The sequence below is a fragment of the Coregonus clupeaformis genome, chromosome 23 (genome assembly GCF_020615455.1).
Source record: "Coregonus clupeaformis isolate EN_2021a chromosome 23, ASM2061545v1, whole genome shotgun sequence".
Taxonomy (NCBI): Eukaryota; Metazoa; Chordata; class Actinopteri; order Salmoniformes; family Salmonidae; genus Coregonus; species Coregonus clupeaformis.
The window spans coordinates 46,688,607-46,710,836 of NC_059214.1; the positions used below are offsets into that span (position 1 = coordinate 46,688,607).

General features: G+C 44.8%; 1 protein-coding gene across 1 annotated transcript; it reads right to left on the bottom strand.

Moving 5' to 3' along the window:
• Positions 1–1,585: 1,585 nt before the first annotated feature.
• On the bottom strand, positions 1,586–19,183 carry LOC121536567 (serine protease 33). Its single transcript, XM_041843946.2, has 6 exons — positions 18,858–19,183; positions 17,481–17,593; positions 17,256–17,335; positions 3,220–3,491; positions 2,587–2,747; positions 1,586–2,440 (listed from the first exon to the last, which is right to left on the bottom strand). Exons 1-6 carry the CDS (start codon positions 18,904–18,906, stop codon positions 2,186–2,188), a joined length of 930 nt encoding a protein of 309 aa, XP_041699880.2. The 5' UTR covers positions 18,907–19,183; the 3' UTR covers positions 1,586–2,185.
• Between the last annotated feature and the right edge of the window lie 3,047 nt (positions 19,184–22,230).

Consider the following 22,230-nt stretch of genomic DNA (forward strand, 5'->3'; position numbering starts at 1 on the left):
CTCTGGGCAGTCCGACGGACAAATCTGGGTTTGGCGGATGTCAGGAGAAGGCTACCTGCCCCAGTGCCAACTGTAAAGTTTGGTGGAGGAGGAATAATGGTCTGGGGTTGTTTTTCATGGTTTGGGCTAGGCCCCTTAGTTCCAGTGAAGGGAAATCTTAACGCTACAGCATACAATAAGATTCTAGATGATTCTGTGCTGCCAACTTTGTGGCAACAGTTTGGGGAAGGTCCTTTCCTGTTTCAGCATGACAATGCCCCAGTGCACAAAGCAAGGTCCATACAGAAATGGTTTGTCGAGATCGGTGTGGAAGAACTTGACTGGCCTGCACAGAGCCGAACCCCAACCGGATCGAACACCTTTGGGATGAATTGGAACTCTGACTGTGAGCCAGGCCTAATCGCCCAACATCAGTGCCCAACCTCACTAATGGTCTTGTGGCTGAATGGAAGCAAGTCCCCGCAGCAATGTTCCAACACCTAGTGGAAAGCCTTCCCAGAAGAGTGGAGGCTGTTATAGCAACTCCCTATCAATGCCCATGATTTTGGAATGAGATGTTCAACGAGCAGGTGTCCACATACACTACCAAAAGTATCAGACTTGGATGAGTTAGTAATGAAGAAAAAGGGAAAAAGTAAGACTAAACAGTCAAATAGGATACTGTAGCTGTAGGAGCAATAGCAAAATAATAATAATAAAAATTATATATATAAGCAATTGTGTAGTAGCCCATTTGGGAATGGCCATCTTTCATTAGCAGTTGCACAAAACAAAACAAAATAGTAGGGGAATAGCATCCAACTTATATTTTGTCCACAAAGGGATTTAATGCTCTGTAGCTCCAGGAAGCAGCCCCAATCTGTATGACACCTCAATATATTGTCCATTGTTCATTATTTGGCATAGAGTCACTGTGTTAATGTCCTCCTGTTCCATAAGCAATGTAATAAAGTCCAATACTCAGCAATAAGTTAACGTTCCTTGTACCCACTTGAGGGGGTATCTTCATTGTCTTATGCTGAGGGCAGCATAGCCATATGCTAGGCTGCGTGATTGTGCATGAAAGCATGTGTGAATATTGAGCCAGTTATGATGGGGTTCCTTCTGTCGACTCGTCCCCTTGTGCGTTGGGTTTGATGTGATTCTCAAAATAGTATTGAGCTTCCTTGGCAGTGGAGAAAGTGCATGCCGTGTTCTGAAAGGTCAAGATGAGCTACTGAATCTCAATTGTCTTCCCTTGATTCCTCATGTCCTTGCCTCCTTCTCATATGGCATTGGACGAGAAGTTCTGAGGATCCTCCCCTTGGACCTTCTCCTCCAATTCCCTATGAGGAGGAGAGAGGACGTGCGGAATCAAAGAAAGACCATAGAGATTCAGCCCGACTTCAGAAATGCATCTTTCCTTCCTAATTTCCTTGATAATCACAGATCTATAAGTTGAACGGATAGGTGAAATGAAGGTCACTACCCTACCTTCACTCATTCAGATGGAATTACTTCAAGGAAAGTAAGGACGCATTTCTTAAGCATTCAAACAGGGCCCAGGTGATGGGAGTAGAACTAAGACAATGGAGATTCTAGAATGCATGTAGTGACAATTCTCGTAAATTACTTTACATTTTAATCATTTATTCATCATTAAAAACATAAGAAACTTAAAGCTTAAAAACGTTAATTTTACAAGACGTTAATATGTGTGCTAAAATAGACAGACCTATTATGGCTTTACATTTCACAAGTTATAAATACCCATAATATCACCCTGTTTTTTCTGCTGATTAGCTATATAGCTTGTATATTCAGAATCACTTGTATTTGTGAGGAGTTGCGTATAAAGATCTAACCATCATTAAAACAACATGGTATAGTTTATGCCACCGCAGGTTCGGCCCTTTCCTTTAAAGCAACATTCCATGAAATTTGACATCTGGTTTTACACATATCTTGACCCAGAAAGGTAAAGATTCTGCTTACTTGGGAAATAAATTGTCATATTTTGTCCCGTCAGTTTGGTCAAAAAGTTGTTTTGGCATAATATTAATATGGTAAATTAAAATAATTTAAAATAAAGCAGAATATGTGCCTAAAACAGTCATCTACTACAGCCAAGGTAAGTGTAAAACCAGGTTCAGGTCAAATGACATAAAATGTCCCTTTAAGATATGGCGCTCTTAGGAAGCCCCATCTAAAGCAGCTGGCCCATTAGTAGAGTGGCCAGGGAGCTAGCCAGCACGGCCAGGGAGCTGGCCCAGTTGGGACCGGCCCGGCCGTACAGACTGATCTCTGGTATGTTGCTGCGGATGAAGCTGGAGAAGGTGGACACCTTGGCGTAGACGCCGGGCTGGTTGGCATTGGCACAGCCCAGGCCAAAACTCACCACCCCGGCCTGCACCCAGGTCCCGTTCACCATCTGGCAGACCAGGGGTCCTCCAGAGTCCCCCTGTTGAGGAACAGAGAGAGAGATGGGTAAGACATAAGAAAAATAAGTTAAGCTTGTCTACTATTACACACACAGAGTGACGAGACAGAATACATAGTCAACTAGATTCTAAAAGACACATGCACACACTGGTGACGCGAGCGTACCTGGCAGGAGTCCCTGCCACCCTCTTGATAACCGGCACAGATCATGTCAGAAAGGATGTTCACTGTCACCGGCGGGTTCAGGCTGTACATCATCTGACAGGAAGACGACGAGATGATTGGCACCTTAACTTGCTGCAGTGTCCCCACTCCACCCAGAGGGACTGAGAGAAGGCCAGGGAAGGTGAGCAGGCAGGAAAAATAAAAGGAGAGAGCGAGAGAATGCCTACACCAACAATACATTTGGGTACATTCTGAGATTTCTGCCAAGCAAGGAGAAAAAATAAATAAAAATATCAGCCCGTGGCTTAGACTACTGCAAATGGAACACATGAACGAGGGAACACCTCATAAACAAAACTGTTACCGGCAGTTTTCAAAATACAGCCGACTTTAGCACAATGTTCGCTGTGACAGTTCCATCTAGCGCTACAGGGAGGGAAGGGGGGGTGTAACCATGTGACATTACTCTAGCTCTACCTCCGCTCTGAGTAACAGTTGACCATGTGACAGCCAGTCCTCCACTGAGTCAGAGAGGTTTCGGCTCTTTGAGAAATTTCCCAAATTTACCGTAGTTCCCCTTTAAGTGGAAGTCTGATTTTGCCGCTATATAGGTAATGCCTTATTCTCTCTTACCCCCGTCACGGATATTTCCCCAGCCTGTAACGTAGCAGAGCAGGCCCCCTGGGAACAGTGTCCAGGCGTCAGGCAGACAGATGGGCCGGACAAACGCCGACCAGACGACAGGGCTCTGCAGCTGCACCAAGGCCATGTCCTGTCCAAAATTGGGGTCTGAGTAGCTGGATGGGATCACGATGCGCTTCACGCGGTGCGACATCTCGTTGGGGTTAAAACCGTTGAGCTGGTGACGGCCAACGTAGAGGGTGTAGCCCGACACGTCAAACGGACTGGGAAAGACGGGAGGAGAGAGAGTTCAAATACAACTTTGTCCATACATTAAAACTAACAACTGAAATGTGTCTGCTCATTTCTCTACCCTCCAGATAGCATACGTCTCACACACCCCGTTTGGAGGAGCATATTGTTATTAGACGGCATCTTTCTTCCTTTAGATGTTAACAGTATTATGGCCCAATCCCAATTTAAGGCCCACTCAGTGATATTTACAGCCGTTTTTATCATAAAATTAATTGAAAAATGGGCATTTATACGTGCCAATGAGCTTGGTTCAACTGTCTAACTAACCCCTAAAACCAAAATATCAGGCTGTTTTACTCCATTGTTTGTAAACACAGTCTTCGTGAAGGTATACTTTCAGGATATAGTTACAACTATCATGTTGAACTCATGGACATTCAGTCACTGCATCCATAACTCCATTTATGAATTTGAGTGCGATTACATTTCTCCAGCCCCATTGCTAAGCTTTATAGCAATCCAAGTGGTGGGGCTGCCGTTTTTCAGATGGAGGAGTGGGCCTTTAAGAAATGTGCATGTAACTGAAAACGCAGCTTAAGGATGAGTTACACACTCAGCCTAGGATTGCATAGTATTTCAGCGTGTGGATACACTACCTAGAATAGGGCTGTGTTTTACAAACAGGTGCTACTGGGGTCTACTACCACAAAATACATTGTCTGTATCCCAAATGGTACACTATGGGCCCTGGTCAAAAGTAGTGCACTATATGGGAATAGGTTACCATTTGGGACAGCGATTGAGCTTTCGTTACAGAGAAATTCTAATGCATGTACTAGTCTTGTACTAAATAAAATACTTTGAAAGATGACCCTGCGCCTTTTATTTTGGGGTCCTGGCATACTGACTGATCTCTTGTGGACAGAAGCACATAACATACTGTAGGATGGCATCTTAGGGTCTGTCAACAAACTTGTGTTCCGGTGCGCAGATTCACGATTTTGAATGTGTTCGCATCTTTTTCGAATCCCGGAAGTGGAGGGGACATTTGGCCCATGCTTGGGCTGAGAATGTCCATTTAGGGGGAGGGGAGACTTTGATAATCTCATTAGAATCTTCTCACCTACATCTCCCCCCCCAGAACCTGATTGAGCATCTGATGCAATTACAACATTTTTGTTCTGTGTTTTCGAGATTACATACTGACTGTAGAGGTGTTCCCCCAAAGCCTTTGTACTTGAAGTAGTACGTTAACTCGCACAGCCACAAAATAGTAAATAATTAAATTGATATTCGATCTGTGAACAAACCGAATCAGTAACATGACAGCTTTACTGTTCTACAAGAGGCATGAGCCTAGAGAAATCACACCCTAGACATGCAAATAAACCATTGCCATATATGAACTGGACTGTGTTTACAGCATGAGCGGTCGGGAGTAGATGCGCTTGTTTTGAGATCAAAGCGAGAGCTGCATGTAGCCACTTGTGCACATTTGTTCATATCCTTTGCTAGTTAGTGAGTTATTAGACCAGTTATAGATCATTTGTCGTCAGCAATGGGGAAGTGATTGCTTCCTACAAGAGCACAAAATGTGTACATTTCTAGACATCTTTGAAAAGTGAGTCGGGTAAAGAGCTTTTTTGTCTTAAAGGGGCAGTGTTGTATTTTAAAACAGGCTTGAAGAAGCTAAATAGCCAATAGGCAGAGGGTAGCATAACTTGTCTGATTCTCTAATAATGGTATGGGAATAAAAATGCATTTTATTTTTTTTAAGTCGTTTCTTGCGTCAAACATTCAGTCACTTCCTTGTCTGAAGGACAAGTGGATAAACAGGTTAATGTCAAGCCCTGCATGTTGTTTTTCAAGTCTCATGGAATGTAGGCCTACATCGAACACCACACATTGGCTGCTACTCTAAGCTGAATGATATAACATTTTACATTTTAGTCATTTAGCAGACACTCTTATCCAGAGCGACGTTAGTGAGTGCATACATTTTTCATACTGGCCCCCCATGGGAAACGAACCCACAACCCTGACGTTGCAAGCGCCATGCTCTACCAACTGAGCTACAGGAGACTAACATTTTAACATGGAAATAGCTGTTCTGGGATGCATTTTCTCCATTGTTTTTGACGGTAGGCCACTCTGGTAACCCTACATTATGATCAAATAGCAACAGTAGTCTACTTGACCACTGTCTGAAACTAACTTAAAGCGGGTACAGCCTCAGTGTTCACAGTAAATGCGCTGGAAGTTGGACAGAATTTTCACAATGTTCAAGTTGGCGCTCAGCAGACCTGAAATTTGCTCAGTGCTGAAAACAATTAGAGGGAACATTGGTGGTGAGTACGGCCCAGTACATCACTGGGGCCTGAGCTCCCTGCCATCCAGGACCGCTAAACATTTTTCAAAAAGACTCCAGCCACCCAAGCAATAGACTATTCTCTCTGCTACTGCACGGCAAATGGTACCAGTGCACCAAGTCTGGATTCAACAGGACCCTGAACAGCTTCTACACCCAAGCTATATGACCGCTAAATTGCTAAACAAATGGCTACCCGGACTATCTGCATTGACTTCTTTTTTGGTACTAACTCTTGCACCGACTAAAACACACACTGGACTCTACCCACACACACAGACAACACGCACACACATGCATACTGACACCACACACGCTGCTCCTACTACGGTCTATTATCTATCCTGTTGCCAAGTCACTTCACCCCACCTATATGTACATAGTTACCTCAACTACCTCTGCTCCATCGACTCGGTACTGGAACTCCCTGTACATAGCCATGTTATTTTTACTCATTGTTATTCACTGTGCATTTAATCCTTATATTAAATGTATTAAAAAATATATTATATTTAATTCTGCATTGTTTGAAAAGGATCCGTAAGTAAGCATTTCACGTTAGTCTACACCTGTTTTTTTACGAAGCATGTGACAAATAACATTTGATTTGACCTTTTCCCGTCTTGTGTGGACTTAATAACATGCCATTTAGCAGATGCATTTATCCAAAGCGACTTACAGTCATGTGTGCATACATTTTTACGTATGGGTGGTCCCGGGGATCGAACCCACTACCCTGGCGTTACAAGTGCCATGCTCTACCAATTGAGCTACAGAGACTTCAGTGCACAACAGCTGTGTGACCAGGTGCAAAAAACCTCTCCAAGCCAAACCTTCATACCATAACCGCTACACAGCCTACATCGTTGTCACCATAATAAGGATAGTCAACAAACTAGAACGAACGCGTTAGTAAACCCACAATCCAATCTGTGTGTACAATCACACAGTACAGTAAGCAGTTAAGCAATTACACCGGCAGGCCCCGGTGGCAATAAATTAATAAAACCGAAAGCTTACCTTGACTTGGAGGAGTTGCAGTGCTGGATAGTCTTAGCATGCTAGCTAACATAAATAGCGTTCCTCTCTGTTTGAGTCAGGTTGTTGAGAAAGCAAAAACTAGTTGCATTAGTTAAGTGAAAGGTAAACTAAGACAAAATATATCACACAACAAGACATAGCCATATGCTGCTTCTCCTTAATTTAAGAAATCAATTTGTTCAAAACTGTTCAACTATCAGGGTTCTACACTAACTTTTTCCACAGGTGGAAGCAACTTAGGTTGGTGGCATCAGCAGATTTTTTATTTTATTTTTTAATAATTGATAATGACCTGACCTGTGTCCCATAACGTGCCTGCATTCTATACAGAACCAGGCAAATAATGACTAGCCATCTTTTAAATTAGCATACCCTTGTGTTCTTAAATAGATTTACTGTACCAAAGAAAATACTTAAAGTGCAAAATGTATTCATTGCCAATTTCAAAGTGCCTTGTGTTCTTTTCTGCAAAATCCTCCAGAGTGCAGAATTTAAAAAGCTGGGAGATTTCCCCCCAGTTCTTACTCTCAAAAATATTTTTTTTTTATTTATTTTTTTATAGAAAAACAACCAAATGGAATGTTCTACAGTGAGGGAAAAAGGTATTTGATCCCCTGCTGATTTTGTATGTTTGCCCACTGACAAAGAAATGATCAGTCTATAATTTGAATGGTAGGTTTATTTGAACAGTGAGAGAAAGAATAACAAAAATCCAGAAACACACGTCAAAAATGTTTTAAATTGATTAGCATTTTAAATGAGGGAAATAAGTATTTGACCCCTCTGCAAAACATGACTTAGTACTTGGTGGCACAACCCGTTGGCAATCAGAGGTCAAACGTTTCTTGTGGTTGGCCACCAGGTTTGCACACATCTCAGGAGGGATTTTGTTCCACTCCTCTTTCAGATCTTCTCCAAGTCATTAAGGATTCGAGGCTGACGTTTGCCGACTCGAACCTTCAGCTCCCTCCACAGATTTTCTATGGCATTAAGGTCTGGAGACTGGCAAGACCACTCCAGGACCTTAATGTGCTTCTTCTTGAGCCACTCCTTTGTTGCCTTGGCCGTGTGTTTTGGGTCATTGTCATGCTGGAATACCCAACCACGACCCATTTTCAATGCCCTGGCTGAGGGAAGGGGGTTCTCACCCAAGATTTGACGGTACATGGCCCCGTCCATCGTCCCTTTGATGCGGTGAAGTTGTCCTGTCCCCTTAGCAGAAAAACACCCCCAAAGCATAATGTTTCCACCTCCATGTTTGACGGTGGGGATGGTGTTCTTGGGCTCATAGGCAGCATTCCTCCTCCTCCAAACACGGCAAGTTGAGTTGATGCCGAAGAGCTCGATTTTGGTCTCATCTGACCACAACACTTTCACCCAGTTCTCCTCTGAATCATTCAGATGTTCATTGGCAAACTTCAGATGGGCCTGTATATGTGCTTTCTTGAGCAGGGGACCTTGCGGGCGCTGCAGGATTGCAGTCCTTCACAGCGTAGTGTGTTACCAATTGTTTTCTTGGTGACTATGGTCCCAGCTGCCTTGAGATCATTGACAAGATCCTCCCGTGTAGTTCTGGGCTGATTCCTCACCGTTCTCGTGATCATTGCACCTCCACGAGGTGAGATCTTGCATGGAGCCCCAGGCCGAGGGAGATTGACAATTAATTTGTGTTTCTTCCATTTGCGAATAATCGCACCAACTGTTGTCACCTTCTCACCAAGCTGCTTGGCGATGGTCTTGTAGCCCATTCCAGCCTTGTGTAGGTCTACAATCTTGTCTCCGACATCCTTGGAGAGCTCTTTGGTCTTGGCCATGGTGGAGAGTTTGGAATCTGATTGATTGACTGCTTCTGTGGACAGGTGTCTTTTATACAGGTAACAAACTGAGATTAGGAGCACTCCCTTTAAGAGTGTGCTCCTAATCTCAGTTCATTACCTGTATAAAAAGACACCTGGGAGCCAGAAATCTTTCTGATTGAGAGGGGGTCAAATACTTATTTCCCTCATTAAAATGCAAATAAATTTAGAATATTTTTGACATGCATTTTTCTGGATTTTTTTGTTGTTATTCTGTCTCTCACTGTTCAAATAAACCTACCATTAAAATTATATACTGATCATTTCTTTGTCAGTGGGCAAACGTACAAAATCAGCAGGGGATCAAATACTTTTTTCCCCTCACTGTAAGTCCACAACAATGCTTAAACCACATCATGGGACCATTTGAGGTCTGGGAAAAACCTGAGAAATGTAGATTATTTTTGTGTAGTTACCCTTTAATTCAGGTGTGCACCAGCCATACAGTTGTGTTTGGCACACAATGTTTCTGTAGCACACTTGTGATGGAGTTGTCAAAACTAAATGGCCACTGGATTGAGGCAAATAATCATGATTCTGCCAGGTAGTTACCTTTTTATTGCCTTTCCAACTACCCGAAAACAGTTACGCCATCATTAGCATCGCTAATAGCTACACACAGTGGTAAACTGGCGCCGATGAAGATGGCGGCCTCGCGACTAGCTCTTAGCAAACTTTGCAGTATTTTGTTTTTTATGTATTATTTTTTACATTATTAGCTCAGAAAGTGTTCTGCATCATTACATACAGCCGGGAAAAACTATTGGATATCAGAGTGGCGGTAACTCACCAGCATTACGACCAGGAATACGACTTTCCCGAAGCAGATCCTTTGTTTGCTCTCCCCAGGACAACTGAACTGATTCCAGCGGCTGACCCAAAACGTCGCCGGCGGAGGAGAGGCACTTGGAGCGGCCTGCTGGTTCGATTTAGGAAGCGCGCACACCACCCACCGCTTCCAAGTATCCTACTCGCTAATGTTCAATCTTTGGTTAACAAAGTCGATGAACTACGGGCAAGGATTTCTTTCCAGAGAGACATCAAGACCTGTAACATACTCAGGTTCACGGAAACATGGCTCTCTTGGGATATTCTGTCAAACGGTCCAGCCAGATGCGTTCTCATCACGCAGACAGGAATAAATATCTCTCCAGGAAGCAGAAGGGCGGAGGTGTGTGTTTCATGATTAACAACTCATGGTGTAATTGTAGTAACATACAGGAACTCGAGTCCTTCTGTTTTTTATTTTTTATTTCACCTTTATTTAACCAGGTAAGCCAGGTTAAGCCAGTTGAGAACAAGTTCTCATTTACAACTGCGACCTGGCCAAGAAAGCAAAGCAGTGCGATAAAAACAACAGAGTTACATATGGGGTAAAAAAAACAAAGTCAAAAATATAACAGAAAATATATATACAGTGTGTGCAAATGTAGCAAGTTATGGAGGTAAGGCAATAAATAGGCTATAGTGCAAAATAATTACAATAGTATTAACACTGGAATGCTAGATGTGCAAGAGATTATGTGCAAATAGAGATACTGGGGTGCAAAAGAGCAAAATAAATAACAATATAGGGATGAGGTAGTTGGGTGGGCTAATTTCAGATGGGCTGTGTACAGGTGCAGTGATCGGTAAGGTGCTCTGACAACTGATGCTTAAAGTTAGTGAGGGAGATAAGTGTCTCCAGCTTCAGAGATTTTTGCAATTCGTTCCAGTCATTGGCAGCAGAGAACTGGAAGGAATGGCGGCCAAAGGAGGTGTTGGCTTTGGGAATGACCAGTGAGATATACCTGCTGGAGCGCAGACTACGGGTGGGTGCTGCTATGGTGACCAATGAGCTAAGATAAGGCGGGGATTTGCCTAGCAGTGATTTATAGATGGCCTGGAGCCAGTGGGTTTGACGACCGAACATGTAGTGAGGACCAGCCAACAAGAGCGTACAGGTCACAGTGGTGGATAGTGTATGGGGCTTTGGAGACAAAACGGATGGCACTGTGATAGACTACATCCAATTTGCTGAGTAGAGTGTTGGAGGCTATTTTGTAAATGACATCGCCGAAGTCAAGGATCGGTAGGATAGTCAGTTTTACGAGGGCATGTTTGGCAGCATGAGGGAAGGAGGCTTTGTTGCGAAATAGGAAGCCGATTCTAGATTTAACTTTGGATTGGAGATTCTTTATGTGAGTCTGGAAGGAGAGTTTACAGTCTAACCAGACACCTAGGTATTTGTAGTTGTCCACATACTCTAGGTCAGACCCGTCGAGAGTGGTGATTCTAGTCGGGTGGGCGGGTGCCAGCAGCGTTCGATTGAAAAGCATGCATTTAGTTTTACTAAGAGCAGTTGGAGGCTACTGAAGGAGTGTTGTATGGCATTGAAGCTCGTTTGGAGGTTTGTTAACACAGTGTCCAATGAAGGGCCAGATGTATACAAAATGGTGTCGTCTGCGTAGAGGTGGATCTGAGAGTCACCAGCAGCAAGAGCGACATCATTGATATACACTGTGATGTCACGAGAGGCTGTGTCCTGGAGGGACGTTACATCCCCCTGAGATGGCTGCAAACCCAGACAGCTATGGCTCCATCTGCTGGTATGGTCGGGAACTCCAACCCTCTATGGCCAATCTTCCCACGCAGCTGAAACCAGTCAGGAGCTGATGAGCTGAAGGTTTTTGTTGAAGGGAAGAAACACAGTCTCCAAGCTGGGCTCTCTGGAGGACAAGAGTGCTGCACGTCCACTTCCATGAGGAATATAAGGATTTGGAGATACTTACCTTTGGGAAATACTCACCTTTGGATATATGCACCTGTGGAAATACGTGTGGGACATTTGGAAGGACGTTTTGCTGGGTTGGCCACTAGCTGCAACGTGGAATACAGTAAGACTGGGGAAAAGTTATTTGAGCGAGGGAGAGTTATGATTTTGGATGTGGAAGAGACATCCCTGAACTGTTAACCCTTAAAGAGCCACCAGAGAACAGAATTGTGTTATACTTTCGTTAGTTTCCCAAGACCTTTAATAAAATCCTTGTTTTGGTTGAACCTGGTCTCCTTGCACTACTTGAGCAATCCCGCTGAAAGCTGTGTAGCCTCTCGTGACATCACAGATGGTGGAGAATACAGGCACGCTCAAGCGTTAATAGTGCATGTCAGAGGAGGATACCGAAGGTTTGATCACCCAGTTTTCCAAGTTGGCCGTAGGCTCCCCGCCGACTGAAATGGAGGACATATTGAAAGCCCTTGTTGCTGGCCAGCAAGCCCAGATGCAAGCAAACGTGGCTCTCTTGGAGGAGCAAAAGAAAGCCAACCTTCTGAAGGCAGAGGAATTGCAGTTGCAGAGACAGAGGGTGGTCCAAAATACCCGCCCAATAAAGGCAAGTGACTTTATATCTAAGATGGGAGCTACCGATGACATTGAGGCATACCTGCATGCATTTGAGGCCACGGCCACTAGGGAAGCCTGGCCCAAGCAACAGTGGGTTGGTCTGTTAGCCCCCCTTTCTAACCGGGGAATCGCTGAATGCTGTCCGGGACCTGGGCCCTGACCAGGTTACTGACTATGATGCCCTGAAGTCTGAGATCCTCAGCAGATATGGACTCACAAAGTTTGGTATGGCCCAGCGCTTTCACAGCTGGACCTTCCAACCAGACCAACCTCCTCGGGCGCAGATGCATGAACTTGTCCGAATCGCAAGGAAATGGCTGGATCCGCAGAGGAATACAGCAGCGGCGGTGGTGGAGGCCGTTGTGGTGGATCGTTACCTACGCGCCCTGCCTTATGAGGCAAAACGGTTCATCAGTCAACAGGCCTTGACCACGGCTGATCTGACCGTGGAAGCTGTGGAAAAGTACCAGGCCACAGCGGAGATGCTGAATGCTTCCCGAAAAGACCCCAGGAGTGCGGCCCCACCACAAATGGGAAGAACCCGTCCAAAGGACCCCAAGGTCTCGAACCCAGCCACGTCAGGACTTATCCCGGCTCCAGGGGGGAGCCAGAAACCAGGCGGGTCCAAGAAGAGTACACCAGGAGGGGGAAACTCGACAGTGTTACCGGTGTGGGGAGATGGGACATATCTCCTGGCAGTGTGGGAAACCAGCCGATGAACCTATGCCCACTGCGGAGTCCTCCAGCTCAGCACCCACACACCGTTTTGCCTCGCTCTTGGGAGTCGTAGATGGCGGCCCAGATCGACCCCCACCTGCCCGGTAACTGTGAATCACCATGATGTGGAGGCCTTACTGGATTCTGGTAGCCGGGCCACCCTGGTGCGTAAGGATTTGGTGGGCCCAACGTGTCTGACCCCGGGGAAAGTCCTCCCAGTTTCCTGTGTCCATGGGGACACCAGAGAATACCCCATTACTGAACTTACAATGACCAGCACACGGGGAACCATACACACGACGGCGGGGGTGGTTGATTCCCTCCCCGTCCCTGTCCTAATTGGACGAGACTGCCCAGCCTTTTACCCACTCTGGAGAGAGTCTCAGGAGAGGATAACCCGAGTACCTCGGAAACGGAGAGGCAAGACTCATCCTGGGAAGGCTCCGGTGCAATCCTCCGAGTTACTCACTCCCGCCCGGGCTCTGATAGGGATGGCAGGTGCCCAGACCGACACAGAGACGGAGCTACAGAATCTGGACAAAGAACTGTCTGGTCTGAAGGGGACCGCTGAGAGGTATCGTTTGTTAAAGCAACAGTTAGACATGAAGACAGAAGAGTTAGATATCCTCCAGGCTAAACTCCAACAGAGCTCCTTCCCTAAGCAACAGGAGGAGCTGGAGAGGCTGCGCAGGACCATCGAGGAGTGTGAGGAGACCCTGCGCAGTAGTAAGGAGGTCCAGAAGAAGGCAGAGGAGAAGTACAAGGTGTTGGAGAACAAGATGAAGAATGCGGAGGCAGAGAGAGAGAAGGAACTGAAAGCTGCTCAACAGAAGCTAAACTCTGCTAAAACCAAGGCTGATGCGTTTCAGTAAGAAACTCAAGGAGAGACAACAGGAGGCTGAGTCCCTGGTCCTAGAGTTGGAGGAGTTGAAGAGAGAGCCGTCTGGCAAGCACCACGGCAATGCGGACGCCCTCTCCCGGCGTGATGCCTTCTTCGCTGCCTTTACCCCGACGAGGACGTCGGTCCCGAGGAGGGGGATGTGTGATGTCACGAGAGGCTGTGTCCTGGAGGGACGTTACATCCCCCTGAGATGGCTGCAAACCCAGACAGCTATGGCTCCATCTGCTGGTATGGTCGGGAACTCCAACCCTCTATGGCCAATCTTCCCACGCAGCTGAAACCAGTCAGGAGCTGATGAGCTGAAGGTTTTTGTTGAAGGGAAGAAACACAGTCTCCAAGCTGGGCTCTCTGGAGGACAAGAGTGCTGCACGTCCACTTCCATGAGGAATATAAGGATTTGGAGATACTTACCTTTGGGAAATACTCACCTTTGGATATATGCACCTGTGGAAATACGTGTGGGACATTTGGAAGGACGTTTTGCTGGGTTGGCCACTAGCTGCAACGTGGAATACAGTAAGACTGGGGAAAAGTTATTTGAGCGAGGGAGAGTTATGATTTTGGATGTGGAAGAGACATCCCTGAACTGTTAACCCTTAAAGAGCCACCAGAGAACAGAATTGTGTTATACTTTCGTTAGTTTCCCAAGACCTTTAATAAAATCCTTGTTTTGGTTGAACCTGGTCTCCTTGCACTACTTGAGCAATCCCGCTGAAAGCTGTGTAGCCTCTCGTGACATCACAACACGGAGAAAAGAGTCGGCCCAAGAATTGAACCCTGTGGCACCCCCATAGAGACTGCCATAGGTCCAGACAACAGGCCCTCCGATTTTGACACACTGAACTCTATCTGAGAAGTAGTTGGTGAACCAGGCGAGGCAGTCATTTGAGAAACCAAAGCTATTTAGTCTGCCAATAAGAATGCGGTGGTTGACAGAGTCGAAAGCCTTGGCCAGGTCGATGAAGACGGCTGCACAGTACTGTCTATTATCAATCGCGGTCAATCACCCGACCTAGAATATCTCACAATCAAATGCAGACCGTATTATCTCCCAAGATAATTTTATTCGGTTATAGTCACGGCCGTGTATATCCCCCCTCAAGCCGATACCACGACGGCCCTCAAAAGAACTTCACTGGAACTTATGCAAACTGGAAACCACATATCCTGAGGCTGCATTTATTGTAGCTGGGGATTTTAACAAAGCAAATTTGAGGACTAGGCTGCCGAAGTTCTATCAACATATCGACTGTTGTACTCGCGCTGCTAAAATCCTCGACCATTGCTATTCAAACTTCTGGGATGGTTATAAGGCCCTCCCCCGCCTTCCTTTTGGCAAATCTGACCACGACTCCATTTTGCTTCTCCCTTCCTATAGGTAGGAACTCAAACAGGAAGTACCCGTGCTAAGGAATATTCAACACTGGTCTGACCAATCGGAATCCACGCTTCAAGATTCTTTTGATCACGCGGACTGGGATATGTTCCGGGTAGCTTCCAAAAATAATTTAGACGTATACACCGAAACAGTGACAGAGTTTATCAGGAAGTGTATAGGTGATGTTGTGCCCACTGTGACTATTAAAACCTACACTAACCAGAAACTGTGGATAGACGGCAGCATTCGGCTGGTGTGTTTATGGACATATTCAATCTCTCCCTTTCCCAGTCTGCTGTTCCCACATGCGTCAAGATGGCCACCATTGTTCCTGTACCCAAGAAAGCAAAGGTAACTGAACTAAATGACTATCACCCCGTAGCACTCACCTCTGTCATCATGAAGTGCTTTGAGAGACTAGTCAAGGATCATATCACCTCTACCTTACCGGTCACCCTAGACCCACTTCAAATTTGCTTACCGCCCCAATAGATCCACAGACGATGCAATCGCCATCACACTGCCCTATCCCATCTGGACAAGAGGAATACCTATGTAAGAATGCTGTTCATTGACTATAGCTCAGCATTCAACAACATAGTACCCTCCAAGCTCATCATTAAGCTTGAGGCCCGAACCCAGCCCTGTGCAACTGGGTCCTGGCCTTCCTGACGGGGCGCCCCCAGGTGGTGAAGGTAGGAAACAACATCTCCACTTCGCTGATCCTCAACATTGTGGCCCCACAAGGGTGCATGCTCAGCCCCCTACTGTACTCCCTGTTCACCCATGACTGCGTGGCCAAGTACGCCTCCAACTCAATCATCAAGTTTGCAGACGACAACAGTAGTAGGCTTGATAGTAGTAGGCTTGATTACCAACAATGACGAGACCGCCTACAGGGAGGAGGTGAGGGCTCTGGGAGTGTGGTGCCAGGAAAATAACATATCACTCAACATCAACAAAACAAAGGAGATGATCGTGGACTTCAGGAAACAGCAGAGGGTGCACCCCCCTATCCACATTGACGGGACCGCAGCAGAGAAGGTGGAAAGCTCCAGAGGGTGGTGCGGTCTGCCGAACGCATTACCGGGGGCAAACTACCCGCCATCCAAGACACATACAACACCCGATGTCACAGGAAGGCCAAAAAGATGGTAGAGCACGGCGCTTGTAACGCCAAGGTAGTGGGTTCGATCCCCGGGACCACCCATACACAAAAAAAATGTATGCACGCATGACTGTAAGTCGCTTTGGATAAAAGTGTCTGCTAAATGGCATATTATATTATTCATATTATAAGATCATCAAGGAAATCAACCACCTGAGCCACTGCCTGTTCACCCTGCTATCATCCAGAAGGCGAGGTCAGTACAGGTGCATCAAAGCTGGGACCGAGAGAATGAAAAACAGCTTCTATCCCAAGGCCATCAGACTGTTAAATAGCCATCACTAGCACATTAGAGGCTGCTGCTCCCTATTGAAATCACTGGCCACTTTAAGAAATGGAACACTAGTCACTTTAATAATAATGTTTACATATCTTGCACTACTCATCTCATATGTATATACTGCATTCTATAATATTCTTCTGCATCTTAGTCCATGCCGCTCTGTCATTGCTTGTCCATATATGTATATATTATTAAACCCCATTCCTTACTAGTTTTGTATGTATTGGGTATATGTTGTGAAATTGTTAGATATTACTGCACTGTCGGAGTAGAAGCACAAGCATTTCGCTACACCCACTATAACATCTGCTAAACACGTGTATGTGACAAATAAAATGTGATTTGATTTAATTTAGACATACTGACAAAACATTAAGAACACCTGCTGTTTCCATGACAGAATGACGAGGTGAAAGCTATGATCCCTTATTGATGTCACTTGTTAAATCCACTTCGATGAAGGTGAGGCGAGAGGTTAAAGGAGGATTTTTAAGCCTTGAGACAACGGAGACTGTAGGTTACTGTAGACCATTGCAAAACTGTGTTTTAATCAGTTATTTGGTGACGGGAATATATTTAGTATAGTTGTATCTAAACAGGATAACTTTTTTTTATAAATGTTTCACTAGTTTTATGTAATTCACCGATTAGGATGGTCCTCCCCTTCCTCCTGAGGAGCCGCCACTGGTGGACACTTACTTTGGGAAGCAGTGGGCAGCAGACAGCACCCACTCCTGAGTGATGATGGAGCCCCCACAGATATGACCATCCTTCTCTGTCTAAAGACCAAGAGCGGGGGAAAGAGGATTGGTGAATCAGCAAAACATTCCTCTCTCAGCAGGTCAGCATGACGACCAACATCCACACTAAAACATGGCTTCATGCATTTAGTTTAATCCATACCTTGATGCAGCAGTGACCTACCTGAATATCCACCTGCCACGGCCATGCCCCCTGCGATGCATCTACTCCTCCAACAATCCTGTTTTCCAGGAGTGGTTGACCACACTCCACCTGAGCATGACAAACCAAGATACCTGAGACAGTGGAGGGAATCTGAATTAGACCAGGGGTGGAAAAAGTACTCAATTGTCATACTTGAGTCATTTTCTATTAAGGTAAAAGTGAAAGTCACCCAGTAAAATACTACTTGAGTAAAAGCCTAAAAGTATTTGGTTTTAAATATACTTAAGTATCAAAAGTTAAAGTATAAATCATAAAAGGTCCTCTGTAGCTCAGATGGTAGAGCACGGCGTAACACCAAGGTAGTGGGTTCGATCCCCGGGACCACCCATACACAAAAATGTATGCACGCATGACTAAGTCGCTTTGGATAAAAGCATCTGCTAAATGGCATATATTATTATTATATTATATTATTATTTCAAATGTATTTTATGAAGCAAACCAAATGGCACCAGTTTCTTGTTTTTTATTTATTTACGGATAGCCAGAGGCACAATTAGACAATTTACAAATTAAGAATGCATTTAGTGAGTCTGCCAGATCAGAGGCAGTAGGGATGACCAGAGATGTTCTCTTGATAAGTGTGTGAATTTGACAATTGTCCTGCCCTACTAAGCATTCAAAATGTAACAGGTACTTTTGGGTGTTAGGGAAAGTGTATGGAGTAAAAAGCACATTATTTTCTTTAGGAATGTAGTTTAGTAAAAGTTGTCAATATAAATTGTAAAATACAGATACTCAAAACTACTTAAGTAGTACTTTAAAGTATTCCCTTACAAAAAAAGATTGCAGTTTTGAACTGCAGTCGACTGCGGTATTTGACGTTGTAATAGCAAAATAAATTTTTACGTAAGTATTTTACACCGCTGAATTAGACGTGGTAGGCCACTTTAGCATAATTTTCCCTCTCCTTTAAATGCATACATAGGCCTACACGAGTACTCTGAGTAGGGCAAGCCTAGGCCCAAAGTGCAGATGCAAGTTTGGTAACAAAATGACCGCACCAAAAGTAAACCGTCATTCTGTTACCAAACTTAGTATCTGCACTGTTCTTCAAGTAAATGTTTTCGTAAAATTCTCAGTGGAAATTGATCAAATTAGTCCTTGTGCATAGAGTTATGGTTTATTTAAAAGTGAAAAATCAGAGTATCAGCGTCACGCTTACCGTGGAAGTGCCAATTGGCAATTTGATTTTGGAGTAGCCCAAACAATGGTAGTGACATCCAGATTTCCTTTGTAACCAGTTTACCCGTAAATGAGTCGATTCAAATGACACAACTGACCTACTTCACTGGCATTACCAGGTCATAGCATAAAGATAATATGATAACTCACCTGTGAAACAGCAAAAAAGCCTAACATAAAACTCTGATTTCGGTATCATTTTCGAGCGACAGGCGACTTTCAGGTAGCCTCAAACTTTCAAAAAAAACTGTAATATTCTTGAGAAGTCTTGTGCTCTAAATCAAGTTGTTAATTTTCATTTAAACCTACTGTCCACAATAGCGGCGTTGAAATTCTTCAGGACTTGGTAAGAGTTAAAAACACGTCTAAAAATTTGTACAAATGATTCTATAACAACAAACAGCCTTCAGAGAACAATATGTTTAAGGACAACCTCTTGGTTTCGGTCTGAAATGCAACACTTTCGGAGAACCAGACACCTGTGTACCACTTTAGTCAGCAAATCACATACGCTGGTGTAGATGTCACTGTAATGCGGGCATTTGATTGGCCCATTCGTTTATCACGTGGGCAGAGCACCTGTGAGCCTACAGGGGAAGGTGCGGCGGGGGGTTTATTCATTCCGCCGATTCTGTTGCAAAATGTTTGCAACAGAAACCGTTTACTCCAAATGGAAAACGTTTTGCAACAAAAACGAGAGTTTCTATTGGCCAAATTCATGTAGGTCTCTTGTATTTGACCCTGAGTTGGCCCTAGAAAATGTATCCTCCATATTTATTCCTCTGGCAGATAAACATGGCCCTTTTAAACAATTCAGAGTCAAAGATAGATCTAACCCTATTCAACGGCTCAGACACGAGACGTATGTGGCAGGGTCTACAGGCAATCATGGATTACAAAAAGGGAAAACCAGCCACGTCACGGACCATGACGTCTTGCTCCCGGACAAGCTAAACACCTTTTTTTACCTCTTTGAGGAATACACAGTGCCACCAACGTGGGCCGCTCCCCAGGACTGTGGACTCGTTCTCCGTGGCCGACGTGAGTAAGAAGTTTAAGCGGGTTAACCCTCGCAAGGCTGCCGGTCCAGACGTCATCCCTAGCCGCGTCCTCAGAGCATGCGCAGACCAGCTGGCTGGAGTGGTTTCGGACATTTTCAATCTCTCCTTATCCCAGACTGTTAAATAGCCATCACTAGCCAGCTACCACCCGGTTACTCAACCCTGCACCTTAGAGGCTGCTGCCCAATACACATAGACATGGAATCACTGGCCACTTTAATAATGGAACACTAGTCACTTTAATAATGCTTACATACCGCTTTACTCATCTCATATGTATATACTGTATTGTGTTTTACTCTATTTTAGTCAATGCCACTCCGACATTGCTCATCCTAATTTTTATATATTTCTTAATTCCATTCTTTTACTTTTAGATTTGTGTGTATTGTTGTGAATTGTTAGATACTACTGCACTGTTGGAGCTAGGAACACAAGCATTTCGCTACACCCGACATAACAGCTGCTAAATATGTGTATGTGACCAATACAATTTGATTTGATTTGAGGGAAAACTGACTCTGTAGTGGACTGGCAATCTTTCAGACAATTGAGAAACAGATGTACTATCTCGATTAAGAAAACTAAATCAAGCTATTTTTTAAGCTCTATCTCTGGTGATCCTTCTAAATTTTGGAAAACAGTAAATGCACTGAAGCGTACAAATCCCTCTTCTTCCCTGCCTAGGCAAGTTCTGTCAGACTCTGGCATCATAACTGAAAAGAATGGGATAAGTGATGCTTATAATAATCATTTTATCTCGCCAGGCTTTTTATTTGAGAGAAACAATGGTTTAATTGACCCTGGTCAGTCAATCGACTGCTCTTCCCTCTGCCAGCCTCTAGCTGACTCAATGGTTAACCCGTCAACTTCTAGTCAATCAGTTTTCATTTTAACAATTTACTATCTGTGATGTGCTAGACCCATTTGCGACCAAGCTTGCACTTCCTGACTGATGTCTTGAGATGTTGCTTCAATATATCCACATAATTTTCCTTCCTCATGATGCCATCTATTTTGTGAAGTGCACCAGTCCCTCCTGCAGCAAAGCACCCCCACAGCATGATGCTGCCACCTCCGTGCTTCACGGTTGGGATGGTGTTCTTCGGCTTGCAAGCTGTCCCCTTTTTCCTCCAAACATAACGATGGTCATTATGGCCAAACAGTTCTAAAAGTATGTTCTTTGTCACCATGTGCAGTTGCAAACCGTAGTCTGGCTTTTTTATGGCGGTTTTGGAGCAGTGGCTTCTTCCTTGCTGAGCGGCCTTTCAGGTTATGTCGATATAGGACTCGTTTTACTGTGGATATAGATACAGTGAGGGAAAAAAGTATTTGATCCCCTGCTGATTTTGTACGTTTGCCCACTGACAAAGACATTATCAGTCTATAATTTTAATGGTAGGTTCATTTGAACAGTGAGAGACAGATAAACAACAAAGAAATCCAGAAAAACGCATGTCAAAAATGTTATAAATTGATTTGCATTTTAATGAGGGAAATAAGTATTTGACCACTCTGCAAAACATGATTTAGTACTTGGTGGTAAAACCCTTGTTGGCAATCACAGAGGTCAGACGTTTCTTGTAGTTGGCCACCAGGTTTGCACACATCTCAGGAGGGATTTTGTCCCACTCCTCTTTGTAGATCTTCTCCAAGTCATTAAAGTTTCGAGGCTGACGTTTGGCAACTCGAACCTTCAGCTCCCTCCACAGCTTTTCTATGGGATTAAGGTCTGGAGACTGGCTAGGCCACTCCAGGACCTTAATGTGCTTTTTCTTGGCCGTGTGTTTTGGGTCATTGTCATGCTGGAATACCCATCCACGACCCATTTTCAATGCCCTGGCTGAGGGAAGGAGGTTCTCACCCAAGATTTGACGGTACATGGCCCCGTCCATTGTCCCTTTGATGCGGTGAAGTTGTCCTGTCCCCTTAGCAGAAAAACACCCCCAAAGCATAATGTTTCCACCTCCATGTTTGATGGTGGGGATGGTGTTCTTGGGGTCATAGGCAGCATTCCTCCTCCTCCAAACATGGCGAGTTGAGTTGATGCCAAAGAGCTCGATTTTGGTCTCATCTGACCACAACACTTTCACCCAGTTCTCCTCTGAATCATTCAGATGTTCATTGGCAAACTTCAGACGGCCCTGTATATGTGCTTTCTTGAGAAGGGGGACCTTGCGGGCGCTGCAGGATTTCAGTCCTTCACGGCGTAGTGCATTACCAATTGTTTTCTTGGTGACTATGGTCCCAGCTGCCTTGAGATCATTGACAAGATCCTCCCGTGTAGTTCTGGGCTGATTCCTCACCGTTCTCATGATCATTGCAACTCCACGAGGTGAGATCTTGCATGGAGCCCCAGGCCGAGGGAAATTGACAGTTCTTTTGTGTTTCTTCCATTTGCGAATAATCGCACCAACTGTTGTCACCTTCTCACCAAGCTGCTTGGCGATGGTCTTGTAGCC

Coding starts and splice junctions, on each gene's coding strand:
- LOC121536567 (XM_041843946.2), bottom strand. CDS start 18,906: ATGATACCGAAATCAGAGTTTTATGTTAGGCTTTTTTGCTGTTTCACA. Junction 17,594..18,857: donor GCTTTTTTGCTGTTTCACAG/GTGAGTTATCAT, acceptor CCACTGTCTCAG/GTATCTTGGTTTGTCATGCT. Junction 2,748..3,219: donor GGGAAATATCCGTGACGGGG/GTAAGAGAGAAT, acceptor GCCTTCTCTCAG/TCCCTCTGGGTGGAGTGGGG.